At 43.4% G+C, this 23,043-nt stretch overlaps 1 protein-coding gene across 4 annotated transcripts in view; it reads right to left on the bottom strand.

Annotated features, from left to right (window-relative positions):
- The window catches only part of XPO6 (exportin 6), a 121,977-nt gene that overhangs the window by 40,203 nt on the left and 58,731 nt on the right, over positions 1-23,043 (bottom strand). For 2 of the 4 annotated variants that reach the window (XM_027126548.1, XM_027126550.1), the window contains 5 exons: positions 22,792-22,918; positions 16,666-16,775; positions 7,836-7,944; positions 6,291-6,383; positions 4,864-4,933 (listed from right to left, as the gene is read on the bottom strand). In XM_027126548.1, coding sequence (XP_026982349.1) covers positions 4,864-4,933; positions 6,291-6,383; positions 7,836-7,944; positions 16,666-16,775; positions 22,792-22,918 — 509 coding nt within the window. The remainder of the gene's footprint in view (positions 1-4,863; positions 4,934-6,290; positions 6,384-7,835; positions 7,945-16,665; positions 16,776-22,791; positions 22,919-23,043) is intronic. The other 2 variants (XM_027126549.1, XM_027126551.1) reach the window with 2 other exon arrangements.

The following is a 23,043-nucleotide window of genomic DNA, read 5'->3' as shown; positions in this document are numbered from 1 at the left end:
GGCAGCACGGCACCTGGTACAGAATGAGTGACCACAGATGTACGACTGAATTTGACACACACAACAGAGAGCTAACTAGAGCAGGAGAGAGAGTCCTGGGGGCCTGAATTTTCTCATACTGCCCTTGGGAGCATTCACTTTACTATGTAAACGTGAATATGGATAAGCGACACTGGTGGAGAAGAAAAAGGAAGGATGACACCTAAGAGACTGGGGGTGAAGCAGCAAGTTCGATGCCTCAGCTCCTACACTGACTTCCAAGTGCTGAGGCTGGAAGAGAGCCTGTGACAGCCCCGAAGGAAGGACAAGAGCCTGGAAAAGGGGACTCTGTGACCAGGGTGTTGTTACAGTGGGTCACACCCCAAGGAGCAGAAGAACAAAAGGAAGGGGCAACTCAAGGAGAGAGCCAGTGACAAAGCCGGCCCTGACCTGCCCCCCGATCACCTGTCTGCTTGCAACACTCCCCGTGGAGAGCAGAGCCTCGGGGCAGAAACACGGAGTGGGCTTCTCAGCCTCAGGCAGCCCTGCCAAGGCCGCTGGGTGGGAGTCTAAGGAGGGTGGGCCAGCTCCCCTAGTCGGAGCAGGAGGGTGAGCGTCCCACACCTCCAGCCAGAGGAGCCCACAGAATACACAGAACCAAGAAGTGGTTCTGGTCGTGCTTGGTCACATGAGAGGGAAAAATGCCTCTCTCCTCTCCTCTCCCAGTTAACAGGAGTGCCACAGTTACACACCTTCTGAATGTCAAGGATGTTCAGGGTTACTGCTATGTAACTGAAGCCCAGAGTAAACAAAAACCTGTTGTTCCACCTGTATGCAGACAACCAAGGCTTAGGGCTCTGTGGGAAATAAACCCTTAAGAAAAACACACCCTGGAACTGGATGGGGTGGTGGTACAGGCTTCAAAAGAGATGAGGCCAGCTCTCCTTTCAGAGAGCAACGTGGACAGGTTTCGAATCCGCATCAGTGGCCCCTCACGCTCCCTGCACGTACCCGTCCTCATCTTCCACCCCATCTCCCACCGAGCTCTACCCTGACGAGTCGGTTTCAACTTATTCACTGTACTAAATACCAAGAACTAGGTACCCTTAGGTACAACCTAAGAACTAGGTTCTTAAATATTTTAAGCATGAAGGAAAACATTCTGTGTTTCTCTTTTAAAAACCAAACCAAAACACCACCCTAAATCATGTTTCCCTAGTAGATGGTCATGAGACAGCTTAAAAGCCATGGTGACCAGGCCTGCCCCTCTTCCCCTTTGGCCCCTGCATCCACGCATACATCTGAAGCATGGCCTTCCCCCAGCCTTGCCCCTCCAGCCTCTTCCTGGACACCTCAACTGAATACTAGAGAGCCCAATGCCTCTTGAGGGAGTCTTCCATCTTTGGACAGCTTGGTCAAAAACACAGGGGTCTCCCTATAATTGCTCCTTATTACCCCTGGTCCCGCCCTTTGCGGGGAGGAAAACAAGCCTAAGCCTGCTGACACATGACAGTCCTGGGGAGATATGGAGAGAGGGGTCACACTCTTGCCAGTCTCCTCTTGGCTGAAATACACCCCAGGGCCCCTTCCATTCTCTGTGTCACCCTCCCTCGAGAATCCTTGCCATCCTGATCACTCCCCTCTAAACCTACCCTAATTTGTCTGACAAAAAGCAGTACCTAAAATGAAAAACAGCTCGCAAATGCTATGTGTGTCTTAGACTATTAGTTTGAACCATATGAGATTGCTGATATTTGACCGTTTCTGACCTAACAAAACTGCAATTCCATATAATTCAACTTAAAACATATGTGCCATTCAAGGTTCACATTAATCAAAATGGCAGTTGGCTCTTCCCTGCTCCATCTGCAAGGCAGACAAACATACAGGCAGTAAGTACCCTAAATCAGTCTCCAGCCCCTGCCCCCCAGCCTGGAAACCACACACTACCACCACCACCAAAAAATCATGCAGGGTGCCACACCTCAACCTGAGGGGGCGGGCTAGAGTTCCCGCTGTGAAAAGCTGTTCAGATCAACCCACATTTTCTTCTATTTGGCTAAGGCTTCGTTCCCTCCCTCCTCCAGTCAACAGCATAGAACATCCGCAAAGTGGAGCCTGCATGGGAGAACACTGCTAGGTACAGCTTTCAGAGATAGAAAATATCATGGCCACACTGAAGTCCTATCTTACAGAAAGCAAGTCACCCTGCAGCTGTCTAGATGTACCTAAGCCACATCCAAAGAACAGCTCACTGGCAAATCACTGCCCTGGAAAGAAACATCTTAATGTTAAATATAATTCGGTCTTTCTTTCTTTTCTTTTCTTTTTTTTTGGGGGGGGGGGGGGGGGGAGGCTGGGAGATAAAGGTATAAAAATTAGCATTTAAGGTATTCCACTCTGAGAGAACAAACAAGTCATAAACGAACCTAAGCAGAAGAATTTAAGTCCAAAAATCTATATACTGTAGCTGGAGCAATCTCTTAGGCAGGGAAGTTTGCACAGCTAAACAGAAAAATTAACAGGGCTGCTTAGAGCAGAAATATTGCCCCAATGAGGGAAGATCTCAGTGAGGGGTGGCAGAAGCCAATCACCTACAAAATGGATACCTGAGGGCCACATAAGGACACAAATGCAGCACTAGGGGCACAACAGGGCTTTGAGGATTTCTCAGACCACAAAAGGGACAAACAGCGAGGGCAAAGGATGATTCCCAGGGGTAAGGGAGGAAGCACAGTGACTGATGTACCTACCACAGGGACAGTGTGTTTTGCCTTGGACTTTACTGAGGAAGTGGAAGCAGGAGGATCAGCAGAAGCAGAGTAAAGAGTAAGACTCCCATCTCACAGGCTCTGGAATTCAGGCCAGGAGAAGGTCAATGCAAATGAAAGGAACGGGCCATAACCCATCAGGGGAAAGAGACGTAGTTTCTGGTAAGAGGCAGTAAGCCTGACTAATATAGCATGGAGGTTATATGAGGGGTAAATGACCATGGGAACCAAGGAACAAAACGTACTCAGAGTTTCCATTTTTTAATAGCCTTTGCATTGGAAACTTGGCTTTTGCTTTGTCATGGATAAGAGAGCTCATTTTAAAACAGGAAATAAGGATTTCTCTGGCCTGAGAGGTTCTGCCACTGGGGTATATGCACCAAGGATCAGTGCTAGGGATGAGGTTTAGAAATGACCTGGAAGAGCCAAGGGCACTGTGAAATTGCCAGTAAATGGGCGGCAATGAGAGCAGGCATAGGATATTTCATTTAGGGAAAAATCATTCAGATTATCCTTCTCAGATAAGAAGCTCTAAGTTATCAATTATGTCACAGAAAAAGGACTTAAGAATCACTGCAGATTTTCACCTGAAGACCGACTCAATGTAATGTAAAAAAAAGTCAGCTACTAACACTGACTTAAGGTCAATTTTGGGGGAAAGGAATACAAGCTCGACTTTTTTTTTTTTTAAGATCAAGAATGTCTTTAGGGTCCTGAGTATATTCTAGTTTGAATAGTGGCCCTGAGGGAGAGATCACCATAGTACGATTTTTCCCAAGAATGGTTTCTGGAAACATCTGCAGCATTTGTACACAGGCAAATGTCCATAAATGCTGACAGCATTTTACAGGCGCATTTGCTTTGAAAAGTGGTCTTTTTAAAGTTCTGCATAAGCTGTTCTTACCCTATCTACACAATCAGGGCCTAAAGCTGGGGCATGCCAAGTCCCATCAACCTCCTGGGGCCCAGTGGATTATTTAGAAGCTAATATAGTCATGGAAACAAGCCGTCACAGGCCACCAAGAAGGGCAGCCTCAGAAGGAGCCTCTTGGGGAGGCTCTGCCACAAATAACAAGCTCATCCAGGCAGTGGGCTACACCGTGGACAGCTCTGTGCCAGGCTGAAACGAGAGTTACACAAGAGAGCGGAGCCCGGCCAGGGCCAGGCATAACTCCTGTAAGGAAAACTGGGAGGAAGAGCAGTGTGAAATGACATACGCGTGCGTGCGTGCGTGCGTGTGTGCGTGTGTGTGTGTGTGTTTTCTCAGCTGGCAGAATGAATGTCAGATTTTGGTTAATTCAACTTTTTATCATTCCCTATTATACCATCTTGGTACTAGCACCAACAAGCCACGTGACCTTGGGTAAACTAACATCTCTGAACATTAATTTCCTCTTCTGTAAAACAGGAGAACTATTATTAGTACTTACACCTCACAGGCCAGTTGAGAGAATTAAATAACATAAGCAAATAACATGGTGCCTGGCATGCAATGTGTGTTCTACAAATAGAAGGTATTATTTTATCATTATTATTGACAAAATAACCAAAAAATGCTAACCCTAAACCCCAAGCTGGTGAAACCTGCCAACAGCAGGCCAAAATCTTTCCAACTGGCTACAGTCAGGGCTATTGACACAGGAGAGCTAACCATCCCCTAGGGTGAGCTCTACCAGTCCACCTGCTGCAGAGTTGCTCCCATGTCCTCCTGATTCTAAAAGCCAGAGAAGAACGAACCCGTCGCAGGAAAGTCCAAGACCATTTTTTTCTAGTGTACTAGCTGGCTTAAAGGACACAGAGAAATATTCTAATCACTAGGGTTTTTCAAAAGTCCTACCTCTTTGCTCCAAACCAGCTTCCTTTCTCTCACTGAGATGCCTCTTTGGAATATGCGGTCACAGCCTCATCTCTTACCTCCCCCAAAGCTCCTTTTTAATCATGATTTTGTGTGTGTGTTTTTTTTTTTTTAATTTTCCCTGTTTAGAAATGGAGAGAGAGGGAGCAGTAGGGAGGGGGCAGTGGAGAAAGCATGTTCTGACAACACAGAAGGCAGTAATTAAATATCAGTCCAATTTTTTCTGAACATTAAATTAGAAAATAAAAGCCAGTTTACCTGATGCTGAAGTAACTATAAACTGCTGTAACCCCAGATAAACTTCTAAATTGTCCTGAAGAACTGGAAACTGAAAACAAAGAAACAAAGATTTAAAAACTAAAAAACAAAAAAAACACAGCATAAATGCAAATTGTAACAGCATTTCAACAATGAAAGAAGTACCTATGGTGGGGAGGAACAGGATAAAAACCTTTTCTCTGGGAAGCTTTATATGCAGCCAAGAAGAGGTGGCACCCTTCAGCACCTCCCACCCCTGGCAATTTCTACAATTGAAACCACCAGTTAATATTTGGAATAAGAAAGAAAATAACACACCAGTTTGATACTTTTTCTATTTTTTATTATTTTATTTTTTGCGGTATGCGGGCCCCTCACTGTTGTGGCCTCTCCCGCCACGGAGCACAGGCTCCGGACACGCAGGCCCAGCGGCCATGGCCCATGGGCCCAGCTGCTCCACGGCATGTGGGATCTTCCCGGACCGGGGCACGAACCCGCGTCCCCTGCATCAGCAGGCGGACTCCCAACCACTGTGCCACCAGGGAGGCCCCAGTTTGATACTTTTTCTAAACAAAGCACTGGATGCTGGGTATGATTATTATGATTATTATGTTCTTAAAAGAGGACATCAAGCCCCCAAATGATCTACACCTTCTAGAGCTCTGAGACAGGGCCCACCTCCGTTCAAGTCCAAGGAAAACCCTGCCTTTGAAAGAAATAGCACATATGCCTTATTAAAGTGCATGGCAGAGTGAAAAGACAGCCAAATTATTTCGAGTCAGTTTGCCTTACTCATTTAGCAGACAGGACTTTCATAACCAGAGCTCTACCTTTTCTTTCTAAAGCTGCTAACTCACCATTAAGATAAAATTAAGACGTTAATACGACAGGTCCCAAAGAAAGGCAGACGGCAAAATAAAATGGCTGTGCAATGCAAAGCTGACCCTAATAAATTATCTTGCCTCTAGAGGAGAGATGGACTTAATGAAATCTCCTCAAATAACAAACACCACTTAGTAAATGAAATCAGTCCTTATGACTAAGGATTCTAGCACATACACACAGGCAGAGAGTACCCAGCAAATAATTTGTCAAGAGTGAGCTTTACAAAGGCTAACTTTTCAACGATGTAATTTTTATAAATATATCTTCCACTGGGCTTAGCCACTTCTGAGCTACTGATGAAAGCATCAGTAAAATTCATATTACACCCAAGAGTTTAGGAAAGAAAAACAGAGCTTCCAAATGTTGATTTTAAAATATCTGGGCGAAATGTTAACATTTTTAAATTTGAGGGTCAGTTATGGTAATTATTATTGTTTAAAATATATACACTTTATAATACTGGTGAGCAAAAAAGCCTTACTACTCGTGCTATATGCAGGGAAATAATTAGGCTCTTCGTTCCCCTCCAAGTGGTGAGTTACCAGTGTTGAGAAGGCGTGTGTGGGAAGGAGCTCCATCACTTTGGCCACTACCTCCAAGCTCTGGCGTAAGTACCGCTGCCACTCTGTCTGCTGCTGCGGGGCAAACACAGAAGGATCAGCTCTCCCAGACAGGCAGAGTCTCGTCATCTTCCCTGCCAACCTGTCCTCAACCTCAAGTCCACTCTCAGACATAAATATGTGAAGAAATAGCAAATGATGGAACCAGGTTATTTGGTATTTTAAAAAGGCTAAGCTAAAAAAATTTTTTTATTTTTTAATCCAATGAATTAATTTCACAAGAAGCTATTTCCTCAAAAAGCAAATGATCCACATAGAATGACCTACTTTTCTCCCTATTGTCATAGGAATAAGATATTTTTAAAAAGCCACCTGTGAAATGCTCAAGTCCCCTTTACGTCATCCCAGCTATAGGAATTGGTTCATTACCTTCTGAGACAGCCCGTTACTAAGCACATATAAGTATAACCAACCACACCAGTGCCAGGCAAAGTATGGTCCTCAGACAGGCAGCATCAGCATCTCCTGGTGGTTTGTCAGAAATGCAAACTCTGTGACCCCACCCCAGACCTCCTGAATCAAAGTCTATTTAACAAGCCATCCCAGTGATTCTTATCCAGGCTAAAATATGAGATGCACTGGCCTATATCAAACAGGTAACGGGAAGTGAAGCTAAAATTCACCAAGCCTCTACTATCCACCAGGCACGTGGTCAGTACATCCACATGTGCTACCCTCACATGTAACTGTCAACACAGGTCAGTTCAGATATATCCTTCCACTTTTGGGAGATGAGGAAATTAAAGCTTAGAGAAATTCAGCGACCAGACCTCTACCCCCATCCTACCCAGGGTTGCAGAGATTCAAATCCAGGCCATCTGATTCCAAGTACAAGGCTATTTTGAACCCAAATATGGCTTCCCTCAAGGTCTTGACCACACCACAGTGGCTGTTATTTTGAGAGTCATACCAGTGACCTGAAATTTTTTAAATGCATGGTGCTTAAGAAAAAGGAACACTGGAGTTGTGTCCTTAAAGACATTTTCCTTACAAACGCTGGGCACACCAGCATTATTAAATTCAAGATTGATTTTAAGAGGTATCAGTTTACAAAATATATATAGTCAAAAGAGACATCCTTTCATTCTAGCCTTATCATTTAAGTATCTCTTTAACTATTTCCACCAGCATCCAGCTAGCTTTTATTTGTTGCCCAGAGTGTGGGTGCAAGGCAGGGGAAACAGGAGGTAGATGCAGAGTTCTTACTAAACCACTTTTCACTGTACATATGGTTTTCTCTACTTACCTCTCTAGTCCATAGAGGTAAATGCCTGTAAAACTTTTTTTTTACAGTTAATGAACCCAAAGAGACCAGTCGGATACAAATTTCAAATGCATAACTCAAATCATAAGACCACTCTGGCTTAAAAATAATCTCCAGAGCAAAAGGCCACGGGTTCCAAGGCTCCATTTCGATTCATACCACAGCATGACAATGAATAAGGTCAATTAGGATGTGCTGCTTACATCGTCATCCAGTGTCTCGTCATCCAACTCCTCCAGCTGGGCCTGGTTGTATCTGAACTGGATTCGATTCAACACCTCCGTGAGCAAGAGGACTAGGGCGTCTTCGTACCTATGTGGCAGGGAGAAATTCAACATCAGATGAAAGGAGGCTTTTAGCCTAGGATTTCAAAAAAGCCTCCTGTACTGTGAAGGGAATGGTGTCTGTGTTGGATCACCACACACAAGAAGCATCTAAACTAAACTTAGTTTATGGTTTTGCAAGTGCTATGTGAGAGTGGAACAGTAGCAGGGGTGTTTGTTTATTTATTTAACTATGTTCCAGGCACAGAACATACTGGATTGAACCTTCTTGATGGATTGAACCTTTTATCATTATATAATGTCCTTCTCTGCCTCAGGTAGCAATTTTTGTCTTAAAGTCTGTTTTGTCTGATATTAGTATAGCTACCCTTGCTCTCTTTTGGTTATTGTTTGCATGGAATATCTTTTTCTATCTTTTTACTTTAAACCTATTTGTGTCTAAAATTCAAGACACATGTTGTGTCTTGAACAACATGTAGTTGGATCATGTTTTTTAATCCATTTTGCCAATCTTTGCTTTTTAACTGGAGAAGTTAATCCTTTACATTTAATGTAATTACCAATAAAGAAGGACTTACTTCTGCCATTCTGCCATTTGTTTTCTCTATATCTTTTCTTCCTCAATTCCTCCAGTACTGCCTCCTTTTGTGTTAAATAGATATTTTCTAGTGTGCTATTTTAATTCCCTTGCCATTTCTTTTACCAAATATTTTTAAAGTTTTTTTCTCAGTGGTTGCCCTGAGAATTGTAAGTACTATATATAAATATCTATTAATTCAATGATTCAGTCCTTTTAACAACTGTGACAGGTAGGTGGTATTATCGGTACTTTTCTGATGAGGAAACTACAATTAACAGAAGCTAAATAAACTGCCCAAGGTCACAAAGCTAGCTGGTTTGAACCCAGAGCTCCCTAACTCAACATGTCATGTTCTTCTCTCTACACATAAACCACCAACAGGCTTGGAGCCTGCTCCACCCACTCCAGAAAACCTCAATTCTAGTCAATTTGTAAGAACACTTAAAACCTAAAAGGAGAGATGGAAAAAGCCTAAGGGAACAATGACCCTTTGATCTATGTCTAAGAATAATTTCTCAAAGAAACATGTGGAGCCCTAGGCTTGGATATTTCCCACATGTGATAAGAACCTAACTCAGAAGACACCATAGTTCTATGTGACAGTTGCTACCACAAGGGCCAACAAACCACTAATTTTCAAGAACAAATCAAGTAGCCTGAATGCTTGCCTGTCCTGAAATGTTTCTACAAGAAGTTCAGACCTCGTCTTACTCACAAGGCAAACCAGCCACGCTGGTTATTCAGCTCTCAGTGCCAGTCCACTCTCCACGTTTTGTGATGCTGGGACTCAGACTACACAACGCACATTTCTCCTCTGCCTGTTAGGCTCTGTCAACAGGGGCACTGGAGGAAAACTGGAAGGCAGAAGGAGGGGCAAAGGGACCCCATTCTTCCTGTGGGCTTGCTGACCTGGCCAGTGTCACCCCAACAATGGTCACCTGGCAGTAATAATTGGTTCCAGCTTCCACATTCCCCAAACCAGCCCCATCACGAACTCTCAGAGGTGCTAGCAGCAGCCAGGTTACATCTTCTCCTCAAAGGATTAAGTCCCAGCTCCCTGGGGCCTCTCCTCTGAGCTCCTGTGGCAGTTGGGTGATACCCTCTCCTCAGAGATCTGAGCTCTAGCAGCATGGGGGCCGTCCCTCTGATATTTGACATTTTAATGACACCAACACCTCTTTCCTTTGTACCGCTAGCCCTAGTGGTGGAGCTGCTTCCCACAGTTATCATCTGTGTTGTCTCAGTGGTCAAGGACATGGAAAGAAGTCATCTGGTGGGACCTCTGGGAAAGCTTCTTTTGTCTAACCTCTCCCTCTTATTCCTGCTGCCTGAATCACAGGTGTGATGTCTAGATTCAGCATCCATCTTTGACTATAAGGTGACTGTGGAGATGGAAGCCATGCCTAAGGCTGGTAGAACAACAGGTAAAGGGATCCAAATATTAACTGACAGGGACTTCCCTGGCAGTCCAGTGGTTAAGACTCCAAGCTCCCAGTGCAGGGGGCACGGATTCAATCCCTGGTCGGGGAACTAAGATCCTGCATGCCGCACGGTGCGGCCTAAAAAAAACAAACAACAAAATATTAACTGACATACCAAAACAAAGGAGACACTGAACATTTGTCAAGGGAAAGAAAATCAAGATTATCACAGATGACACAGATGTTGAATTATCGAAGATTTTTAAAGCAGCTATTATAACCATCCTCCATGAGGTTCTATCAGCTGGAAGGTGTTTTGGACTGAACTGTGTCCACTCAAAATTCCTATGTTGAGGGACCTCCCTGGTGGCGCAGCAGTTAAGAATCCGCCTGCCAATGCAGAGGACATGGGTTCAGTTGCTGGTCCAGAAAGATCCCACATGCCCTGGAGCAACTAAAAGTCCGTGTGCCACAACTACTGAGCCTGTGTGCTGCAACTACTGAAGCTTGCGCACCTAGAGCCCATGCTCCACAACAAGAGAAGCCACCGCAAGGAGAAGCCCGCACACTGCAACGAAGAGTAGCCCCCACTCGCCGCAACTAGAGAAAGCCTGTGTGCAGCAACGAAGACCCAATGCTGCGAAGACCCAACGAAGACCCAATTTATTTAAATAAATAAATAAATAAATTCACATGCTGAAGCCCTAACTCTCAGTGTGACTGTACTGGAGACAAGGCCTATAAAAGTTAATAAAAGTTAAGTGAGACCATAAGGGTGGGGCGGGCCTTAATCCACTTATATGAAGAGGAGGAGACATGAGGAAGTAGGAGCGAGTGTGCTCACTCTCCCCCACTCCCTGTTCATGCACAGAAGAGAGGCCATGTGAGGTCACAGAGGGAAGGCAGCGTCTGCAAACCACGGAGAGCCCTCACCAGAAACCAAATCTGCCAGCACCCTGATCCATGACTTCCAGTCTCCAGAAGTATGAGAAAATTAATTTCTGTTGTTTAAGCCACCCAGTCAGCGGTATTTTGTTATGGCACCCCGAGCTGATTAAAATAGAAGATAAAGGATAATGAAAAAGAAACCTGGAACTTCAAGAATGAAGGGAAAGCAAGAGAACTGACAAATCTCTTGGTAAATACAACAGATTGCTTATTGTTTCTCTTAAGATCTTTAAAATATGAATGTTGGATGAAAGCAAAAACAGAACACTGTCTGATGGGGTTTTCAATGTACACAGATGTAAAATATATGGCAACCTCAATACAAAGAAGGGAGGGCAAAAAGATCTATATGGTGATGAGGTTCCTATATCACACTTGAAGTGGTAGTATGTTAACGTGAAAAATTAAATATATATATATATATATACACACATATGTATATATACACATATGTTTTTTTTTTTTTTTTTTTTTTTTTTTGCGGTACGCGGGCCTCTCACTGTTGTGGCCTCTCCCGTTGCGGAGCACAGGCTCCGGACACGCAGGCTCAGCAGCCATGGCTCACGGGCCCAGCCACTCCACGGCATGTGGGATCTTCCCGGACCAGAGCATGAACCCGTGTCCCCTGCATCGGCAGGCGGACTCTCAACCACTGTGCCACCAGGGAAGCCCGTATATGTATTTTAATATACAGAGCAACCACTTAAAAAACTCACATAAAGAGATATAGTCAAACACTCAATAGATACATTGAAAAGGAAAACTAAACTTGTGTGAAACAACAGAGTCTCAAAATAAATGAAGCAAAAACTGATAGAACTGAAAGGAGATGTAGACAAATCCACAATTATGCCTGGGAGAATTCACCTCTCTCTCAGTAACTGATAGAACAAACCGGATAAAGACAACATATAGAACACCATCAACCAACCTGACCTAACTGACATATCTAGAACACTCCACACAACAACAGCAGAATGCACACTCTTTTCAAGTGCACAATGAACAACCACCAAGAAGACTAGATCATAAAACAAACCTTAACAAATTGAAAAGAACTGAAATCACCCAAAATGTGTTTGCAGATCATAATCAACTAGAAAACAATAATGAGAAGACATATGGAAAATCCCCAAATATTTGGAAATTAAAAAACAAAGAGGAACCCAAGAGAAATTACAAAATATTTTAAATTGAATGGAAAGGAAAATAAAACATATTAAAATTTGATGAAGCTAAAGCAGTGCTCAGAGAGAAACTTATAGCATCACATGGTTAAATATACAATGTAAATACACCCATAGACCTGGGTCGCTCACGCCACAAATGTGATTCCAAAAGCACCTCAACTTCTTCTGAGAGTTAAATAAAATTATACACATTAAGGTGACTACATAGTAGGTGTTTGTAAACATATGATGAATGAAAGAACAAGAGAACAAACAAATGAATAAACACGCAGGGACTAAATAAACAAAACTACAAGTCAGATAACTATGAAGCACTGAAGCACAGTCCTGGATAGCTTTTTCAACTCAATGAAATAACTAAGATTCCATTCCCTTGCTCTCTGGGGCAGTCAACAGCATGAATTTCTCGTAGCAAGAGCTAGAAAGCTACTGAAGCCCTGGTACAACCCTAGTTAATACCTTCTATTAACCGTATCAAAATGCCATGTGTCACAATGGCACTTCCTCTCTATTTAGCAGAAAAACCCACTTAGAAAAAAAGGGCAGCAATTTTTCTCACGCTTACCCACATTTGTTTATAGTCCAATTGAAAGTCACCCAGAATCCCTGGCAGGTCTATGGCCAGCACTTGCCAGTACTTTCATGACAAAGGGGTTCACAGGACATGACTCAATAACTTCAGGTTGCTTAACTCACTTCAGGTTTCCTCATCTTCCTGTAAAAATAAGTTTCTACACAGGTGTCTCCCTTCACATTGACAAGCATAGAGAGAAGGGAGTGAGAGAGAGAGAAAAGGGACGAGAACCAATACTTATTTACTGAACACCTACGGTCAGCCAAGGTACTTTACACACACTGGTTCATTTAATTTGCTCAACAACTTGTAAAGTAGGAACAACCATTCCCAAAGTACAAAGAGGAGAAAAGGAGACTGAAATTTAGGTCTTCCCACACCACAGATTCAAAATGGCAAACCTGAACAGTAAACCCCATTAGCAATTTTGTTCAGCTGGGTATGTTACAGAACATTTATTCCATTAACACTGGGACTCAAGTTCTCTAAGTCCCCACCAGTTCTGACCAAGAAACTCTTGAGGATCCTCACTGAACAAGGAACATGCAGAGCTCCAATTTCCAAGCTCCTAGGACCAAAAATAAATCCATGTACATTTGTGCTTCTAAATTCATAGCCTACAATGCCTATCACTTTGTTGTGATGAATGATGCAAAACCTTTAAACCACAAGGGACAGGAACTGAATGCTGTCTCTGTGACTTAACCACACCTACGTTTTACATTTAAGATACCAAGAAAACATTCTTGACTACTTCCTGCAAGATCAGTTGCTTCTGAAATTCTGGCTCAAGCCACAAAAGCCCCCCAACTTCTTTCAGATACATTTTCTCAGTTGAAAAACATTTGATTGCATTTACATGCTCTTCATTAAAATGAATGTGGTAATTATCTGTAGCCAGTGCTCTTTATCAGTTGCTTCTGCAAAACAGTGTATCTCTAATATATTGGGATCTCTAATATAACCTAGAGCAGTGGTTTGACTTTCATTTAAAATTTTTTCAGGGCTTCCCTGGTGGCGCAGTGGTTAAGAATCCGCCTGCCAATGCAGGGGACACGGGTTCAAGCCCTGGGCCGGGAAGATCCCACATGCCGCGGAGCAACTGAGCCCGTGCGCCACAACTACTGAGCCTGTCTAGAGCCCGCGAGCCACAACTACTGAGCCCACGTGCTGCAACTACTGAGCCCACGTGCTGCAACTACTGAAGCCCACATGCCTAGAGCCCATGCTCCGCAACAAAGAGAAGCCACCGCAATGAGAAGCCCACGCACCGCAACAAAGAGGAGCCCCAGCTTGCCGCAACTAGAGAAAGCCCGCACGCAGCAACGAAGACCCAACGCAGCCAAAAATAAATAAATAAATTTATTTTAAAAATAAATAATTTTAATAAATAAATAAATTTTAAGAATAAATTTTTTTCAGTGCACACTTGTGTAAGCATAAGAGGTGAAAGGAAAAACATGTTAAGTTAAAGTTCAACTATTTTCTTTGCACACCTCAGCAGACTACACCCTTCTTTGTAGTCTACTACCTTAGACCACTAGAGGGTGTCTGACTGACAAGCAGTTCCCCAGAAGATGGTTACCATTTAACAGCATAAACCACAGACAAGCTTTGAAGGTTTGGGGTTTTTTTGTTTTTTAAAGGCATGAAAGTGTTATACATGTATGTTGAAAAAAAAAAGTCATGAAAAATTAGAAAGCCTTATTTAGGATAATAATCAAATGATCAATGAGAAAAATCCCTAGTGCTTTTTTTAAAAATTGGAGTACAGTTGCTTTACAATATTGTGTTAGTTTATACTGTACAGCAAAGTGTATATATGTATACATATACATGAATGTATATACATATACATATATCCCCTCTTCTAAGGATTTCCTTCTCATTTAGGTCACCACAGAGCACTGAGTAGAGTTCCTTGTGCTACACAGTAGGTTCTCATTAGTTGTCTATTTTATACACAGTATCAATAGTGTATATATGTCAATCCCAATTTCCCAAATCATCCCACCCCTAGTGTTTAAAGTGGTCAGCAAGAACCACTGACAACTGTGACAACAGATGACAGATGCCTAGGCAGGCAAGACAATATCTGCAAGTGGGCTGAAAGTCTTTGCTATCCAGGGACCCTGTCATTTAACTCCACAGTCACCACCTCAGTCAAGTAACAGCAACATCTTCTATTACTTATTATTACTGTGTAGTCATTACTATGTCCATTTATTGAGTGCCTAATACGTGATCGATAGTGTGCCAGGTATTTTATATACAATTTCCTTGAATCCTAGCCATTCTGCAAAAGAGGTATCAGTATTAGTATGCTCATTTTGCAAGAGGAAATGTGATTACCATATAACTTGACCAAAAGTAACACTGCTGCCATGAAGCAGAAAAGAAATTTAAACTGCACCACTGCTCCTTCTATTGGTGCAACAGTCTGCACAAGTATATATTTTCTCAATGGAACCATACTCTCCACACCTAAAGCACATTTGTACTGTGCTTTAAAAAGCATTTTCATATTAATCATGTATGTCCTCAGTTTATTCTTCCAACAAGCCTGAGATATATGAAAGAATATCTACCACTTAAATATAGCAAAATCAGGCACAGTCCCAGAACCAAAGGATGCAACTGCTCAGCATACAAGAAAGAGAATTTGGCGGAAGTGTCTTTTCTTTGAACAATCTCATTCAACAACACAATTACTCACAGTTGGCAAATTCACAAAAACAGGATCCACTGTTGTGTAAGAAGGTTTCTGACACACAAATAAACTACCCATAACCACATGTGACCTGACACCATAACAAGCTGGAAGCTATTTTGCAATCACAAAAATAGTTTTGGGAATGAAAGTGCAAATGCTAAACTTGGAATGCAAATACTGTTTCAAATTTTAAAAACACATAAAACCTCAGCAATGGAAAGGGTTTTAGAGGCTCAGTCCAACTCTCCCCAGTTGGGGGGTCTCCTCACCACCTCCATTTGACACATTTCTGGGGGAGAGGCGTTCACTATCTCCACCATCAACCACTAATACTATTTACTGAGCATCTGTAATGTGCTGAGCATTCTAGATATATTAGCTTCAAATAATTAGATATATAACGACCACAGTGTACAGGAACCATACTTTCTGCCTGCAAACAAGAAAAAATGGGCTTGAGAAACGTGGGGAAAAAAACATTTCCCCATTTTCTGTTTTTTAAAATAAAATTAGAAGTACAAAAATGACTATCTCTGGACTGCGGGATTATAGATAACTTTTCTTTATATTTTTCTATCTTTGCTAGTTTTTAAAATAAATATTTTTTTCCTGACAAGTATTTATTACTTTATTTGGGAAATTTTCAAGCACATACAAAAGGAGTGAGGCTATAATGAACCCCAAATTCCTATCAATTAAGTTCAACACCAATTATCAACACATGGCCAACCCACTTCCCCCTCTATCCCCAGGGAATTTTTTTTTTTTTTTTTTTTTTTTTTGCAGTACGTGGGCCTCTTACTGTTGTGGCCTCTGCCGTTGTGGAGCACAGGCTCCAGACGTGCAGGCTCAGCGGCCATGGCTCACGGGCCCAGCTGCTCCACAGCATGTGGGATCTTCCCGGACCGGGGCACGAACCCATGTCCCCTGCATCAGCAGGCGGACTCTCAACCACTGCGCCACCAGGAAAGCCCCCCAGGGAATTATTTTAAAGCAAATCCCATATATCATATCATTTTATCCAATAAATACTTCAGGTTGTATCTCTAAAATAAGGGCCATGGGGGAGGATGGGGACCACAAAAACATTATCATACCTAAAAAATTAACAATACATATTACTTTTTTAACCAGAAAAATGTATTTTTAAAAAATGAGATATTTAAGGGGAAGAAAGAAGAAAATGCTCAATGGCTTTACTACCTAAACAGCTTACATGACTCAGTTTCACTAAAGAGGTCTGACTGCATGGTTGCCTCTTTAGGCCACAAGAAAAACTGACAAAAATGTTTATTTCTGCTTATAAATGTTTCTGCGGTTTACCTGTTGAGAACTGCTTCCTTGTCTCCCAGACGGCTTTTAATTTTACTTGTCAGATAGTCCAAAAAGAGCGTCCAGATATCCAAACAAGAGAAGTAACCTTCATGAGTAGGCTATGGTGCAAAAGAAATCCAGACAATGAAATTACTTAATGCAACTACTCCTTAGAAACACACCCACCAGTGTTTACATACACCAGAATGCTACAACCATAAGCCTAGGTTCCCTCGGCTTCTTGGTAACCACAATTGGTGTCTTTTATTCGGTCTTCACGATTGGGCCCTGTTGAACCTAACAAGACAAGGGTACCATGGAACACATCATTAAGGAGATACTGTACTATGCAGGGCAAACCAATTTACAACATAAGCCGAGCGAACACCTGTTTTAAAGTCTGAGACTGTGAGGCGGACAGCTCTTACAGATCATCCAATTCAAATCTGTTTTAGAGAAAAAGAAACTGAGATCCAGAGATATGTTCAAGGTCAGGGGTAGGAACAGGTCCATTTAACCCCAGCCAATGCTCTTTCCACTACATACTATTACAAAACCAAAACTAAGTTTCAGTGGCTCCAAAGTGACAAGTTTACACATTTGAACATTAGGAAAGTAACATCTGCAGTCTTCCTACATAACAGATTGAAAATGAGCTCGTTCAGACTGACCTACAGGCTTTAGCTCATCTGCAAAGTAGATGTGTCAAACAGGCTAATAGCAACCTCTTACCAGGTGTCGATAAGGACAAAGTAAGGAGAAAAGAGCAAGTCTTTGTAGGGTCCTAGTGCCTGGACCACTGCACTGATCAACTTTCTCAAGAGCCTTGAGATTCTATTTCATGCAAAATCCAAGCACTATATTCTCCAACATCTAGTCCTTCTCACACATATTCAGTTTCATCTGTGGCCCCCCAATCCCTTATATATCCACTCAAATTCTTGCTACCTACAAGAACTCTTTGGCTTTACTTGTGATTACTTCATTGAACCACATATTTGATGGCAGGATCAGATATGGAAAGAAATAATACCATCATCTTCTTGAGTCAGTTTCCTTCCATCTCTGGGCCAAAGAAATCCAGAAGTTTACAAGGGCATGTATGGAATTTGTCCAAGAGATAACTACCAATGACGGTGGTGGTGTACCCAGGCTGAGTCTGAGACAGAAAAACTGTAAACTTAAAAAATGTGGCATGGGGCTTCCCTGGTGGCGCAGTGGTTGAGAGTCTGCCTGCCGATGCAGGGGACACGGGTTCGTGCCCCGGTCCGGGAAGATCCCACATGCCGCGGAGCGGCTGGGCCCGTGAGCCATGGCCGCTGAGCCTGCGCGTCCGGAGCCTGTGCTCCGCAATGGGAGAGGCCACAGCAGTGAGAGGCCCGTGTACAGAAAAAAAAAAAAAAAAAAAAAAAAACGTGGCAGACCCCACTCACAAGCCACAGGGCAGCTCTGGAACTGGACTGCTATGCTACAGCTCAATCAGGACCACTGGCAGGGCCATCCTCAGAACACAAAATGAACCAGAAGAATAAGCAGAAAAAACAATAAGCCGTGTGGAAATAATATGGGTAGCTTGTGGACAGGTACTTGACTTGCAGCCAGGAGATGTAGTCTTGTCCTGGCTTTGGCTTGCTGTGCTTCCAGTAAGGAGGTCACCCAGCCACCCTTCCTTGCTTTGAAAATAAATACCTACCAGATCCCTCACCAAAAAATATAACTGATTGATGCACGTGGAGGTGCTTTTGAGAAAAGCCACCATATAAATCCAAGTGTTATGGCTATGTCAAAGGAGTTTACAATTATACATGTCTTTCTCATGCGTTTGAATTGAGGATTTACTGTGTGGCTCAAGGCTGGAAATAAGTTGGGCAAATACACCCTCTGTAGGACCTGAAACACTACCATTCACATCCATCTCTACAGGCCCCACTGTGAGGCCTTATGCACTGCCCACAGTCTGGCCTTTGACAATTGCTCTGGGCACAGACTGCTAAGGTCATAAAGGCAATACGCTGACTGCACTTTTGGAGTCATACAACTTTGCAGAGCCCTCATGGACCCATTTTTAAAATGTACCCATACTCAGATTTTTTACTTTTCAGATTCCAGGGCTGGTTAGTCACTAAAGATCCTGGCAAGTTCCTTTAAAAAACTAATGATGCTACTCTTCTCTCCAAGTGGTTTGTTTTGATTTGCATAGGTCTATTTGATCTTCACAACAGTCCTGGAAAGCGGAGAGATGTCTTTCTTCCTCCCATTTCACAGACAAAGAAACCAGAAGTCAAGTCATCTGCCCAAGGTGACAAGATAAAGAACAAAAACAGAACTAGACTGTGGATCGTAAGACTGCCCCAGTCCAGACCCTTCCCCCTATGCCATACTATCTCAGGCATGTTTTAAGAAGAAGGGGCAAAATGGAAACTGCAAGACCAAGAAGGAATTGGTAATGATACAGCAAGAGAAGGAGCCGGAAGACAGAAACCATATGTTTATACAGACACCTCAGGGGCTCAGCAGTGGTGGAGGCAAACACCTGGTGAGCACTAGTGGCTGGAGGGACTGTAGCAGGACACTTAGGTGAAAGAAAAACTGCAGGAAAATAAACAGAAGAGAGGAAATGGTTACAGGAAGATACTACCACCATCTTCATCTTATTACTATTCTTTAAAAATATGCTGACCAGGGACTTCCCTCGTGGCGCAGTGGTTAAGAATCCGCCTACCAATGCAGGGGACACGGGTTCGAGCCCTGGTCCGGGAAGATCCCACATGCCGCGGAGCAACTAAGCCCGTGCGCCACAACTACCGAGCCTGTACTCTAGAGCCCGCGAGCCACAACTACTGAAGCCCACGTGCCTGGAGCCCGTGGTCCTCAACAAGAAAAGCCACTGCAATGAGAAGCCTGTGCACCGCAATGAAGAGTAGCCCCCATTCACCGCAACTAGAGAAAGCCCACGCGCAGCAACAAAGACCCAACAGACCCAAAGATTAAATAAATAAATTAAAAAAAAATGTTGACCAGGATTAATATTTCCATGAATTGTAGGAACAAAAGGCAAAGTACACTGAGAATAACCCTCTAAACAAGAGAAAAGACACATTTTCCCACTTTACAGAGAACTTAGCTATGATAAAGGAAGAACATGCTGTTAATGAACAGATGAGAACTTAAAGCTCTCTCTTGACAGCAATTTAATTTCTTATTCTTTTTTTTTTTTTTGCGGTATGCGGGCCTCTCACTGCTGTGGCCTCTCCCGTTGTGGAGCACAGGCTCCGTACGCACAGGCTCAGCAGCCATGGCTCACGGGCCCAGCCGCTCCGCGGCATGTGGGATCTTCCCGGACCGGGGCACGAACCCGTGTCCCCTGCGTCGGCAGGCGGACTCTCAACTGCTGCGCCACCAGGGAAGCCCTAATTTCTTATTCTTAAACCTTATCCTAAAGAAATCTTTTACTACCAGCTCCTGGGCCTAGAGTGTGCCCTGCCAGCTTTCTCCCTCCCTGCCTCTCCAGCAAAGGGCAGCTTCCGCCGGAGCCCCTTCCAGGTTCCTGCCCCTCTGGCCAGTGCTCAGAATCGGCTTCTGCCTGCACCTCGAGGCCACCAACCCACACAGCCCAGAGTCTGCACCCAGAAATGCAAGTCCTCACACAGGAGGCCAGCAGAACACAGGGAGCTCAGCTGACAGTGACCCGCTGGTGAGGGAGGAAGACAGAAGCTTGCTGTTTGCCTCATGACCAATCTATCTCTTCTCCCAGTATGTAATTAAAACATATATAAATATATAAAACCACCACTCTCGGTTCAATGGAAAATGAACCCGTAGGATTCTAGTGAAAGAATCACAGAAGATGAATATGGAAAGACCCGAAAGATGCCCACTGCAGTCTATCTCCCTAGGAAATTTAAAAGACTTATCCAAGGACAGAGACCTAACAGAAATAACCAGAGCTCAAACACAGAACTTTTGGGTCCACATCCAAAGAAGGAAGCATCAGACATGCATACTTCAAAGCACTTTTTAGCTTTCTTCTACACCACGTATACTAAAAAGGTCCCATTTTACACATGGAGCAAAATCGGAAGACGGTTCATTCCGTTTGCCAAACAAACCCTTCCTTCTGCCCCCAGCACTGGCTCCTTATCTCTCGTTCGTTTCTGCTGCACTTATTCAAAGGTATCTATCAAATCCTTCCTTTTTTCCTGGTCCCCTTTAAGATTTCTCCAGATCCATCTCAAATCTCTCCCACTTCTGATGCTTCTCTCCTACATCCTCACCCTCCTATATCTCATCACCTCTTCTATCCCTTCTTAGGCCTAGTGAGATCAGCGTGCTTCCTTCTTGCTCTGCACTCACCGGCCCCTCTATCAGACATCGTGTCACTTCTTTAACCTTTGATCCTCCTCCTCCATCCGCACCCTTCCAAATCCCCTTTTACATACACACACCCCTCCCAGCCTCCACCCTTACCTCTCCTCTAGCCTCATTAAGTTACAACATCAGTGATTGAAACAACCAAAAAAGACTGCTTGTAAAATCAGATGCCCTCACTGACCCAGCAGTTTCATTCCTGGTAATATACCAACATACACAGAAAGAGCTACGTATGTACATCAAAAGGCAGACACAGGAATATTCACTGCAACATAATTCATGACCACCAAAAACTGGAAGTGGCCCAAATCAGCACTGGAGTGGCTTTTCTAATGACTTCCTATAAAACAATGAGAACAAACTACTGCCACACACAACACAGATGAAGCTCACAAACATAATGTTGAATGAAAAAAGTCAGACAAAACAAATCTACATTGTATGCTTCCATTTAGAGAAGTTCTAAAACAGGCACAACTCATCTGGGATATTAAAGTCAGGTCTGGGGTTACTTCTGGGGAGGATGTGGTGGGGAGTGATGAAGGACATGAGGGGATTTCTAGGGGTGCTGGTAATGTTCTACTTCTTGACTTTGGTGGTCACATGTCTTGTTCGTTTTGGGAAAACTCACAAAGCTACACATGTATGATTTATGTGCTTTTCCATACGTGTGTGATAGTTCAACAAAAAGCTTTTTGGGGGGGGGGGGCTACACTGCAATGCTTGCAGGATCTCAGTTCCTCGACCAGGGATTGAGCCCGGACCACACCAGTGAAAGCCCCGAATCCTAACTACTAGGCCACCAGGGAGCTCCCCAAAAAGCTTATTTTAAAAAGACACACAGGGGCTTCCCTGGTGGCGCAGTGGTTGAGAGTCCGCCTGCCGATGCAGGGGACACGGGTTCGTGCCCTGGTCCGGGAAGATCCCACATGCCGCGGAGCGGCTGGGCCCGTGAGCCACGGCCGCTGAGCCTGCGTGTCCGGAGCCTGTGCTCCGCAACGGGAGAGGCCACAACAGTGAGAGGCCCGCGTACCACAAAAAAAAAAAAAAAAAAAAGACACACAAATGGGCACAAGTGATAGGGCATGACAGAAATGTTTAAAACTGGACTCTGATGATGGCTGCACAAGTCTATAAATCTACCGAACATCACTGAATTGTACAATTACAATGGGTGAATTGCACAGTAAGTAAATGTTATCTCAATAAAGCTGCTAAAATATATATAGAAACAAAAAATACTGAGTCATCAGAATGTAAATTCAGTGAACGTAAGGACTTTGTTTACAAGGGTTATAGGCCTCACTCCTGGAACACAACAGAAGCTCAAAAAACGTTTGCTGAATGGGGGAAACAACTGGATCCACCAAAACTGAACTCTTGAGAACTTCACTATTTACAATGTCCTTGTGGGTAGTCTTAGTGACAGTTACAGACTAGAACTAAAGGCCCTAACGTCAGACTTTTTCTATATTTTGCTTCTTCAACATAACAGTGATTAAGAGCAGACTCTATCTGGCTCCACCGCTTACTGTATGACCCTCAGCAGGTTATCTTTGTGCCTCAGTTTCTTTATCTGTAAAATGGGGATGATAATAATACCTACCTCATAGGGTTGTTATGAAGGATAAATGTGTTAATCTTCATATAGTAAGCACTATATAAATGTTTGACAAATAAAATAAAGAAGTTCTTTCTCCTGAAAATAACAAAGTAGACATTTTGAGTGGCAAGAGAGAGACATGGGCAGTTCCAGTGCTTTACCTGATGAAATGTGTACTTGAACAAAAGTGTCAAAAACTCCACCACAGGGAACTGGGAGTAGGACTCGATTCGTCTTAGGTGAACACTCACAAAGAGCCGCAGAAAGTCAGTAAACTTCTCAATGTAGCTAAAGAAGACAAGAAGACAAAAGGTGACAATGAGAAACTCGGCCACCTCCCTAGAAGAGAACTCAAATTCAATCCAAATTTCTTTCAGTACAAAACTATACAGATTTATAACAAATATATTTTC

Source organism: Aethalodelphis obliquidens, unplaced genomic scaffold (genome assembly GCF_003676395.1).
Source record: "Aethalodelphis obliquidens isolate GAN/ISIS:26980383/991018 unplaced genomic scaffold, ASM367639v1 scaffold30, whole genome shotgun sequence".
In the NCBI taxonomy this organism is placed as follows: Eukaryota; Metazoa; Chordata; class Mammalia; order Artiodactyla; family Delphinidae; genus Aethalodelphis; species Aethalodelphis obliquidens.
This window is presented reverse-complemented; position numbering and strand designations above follow the sequence as displayed.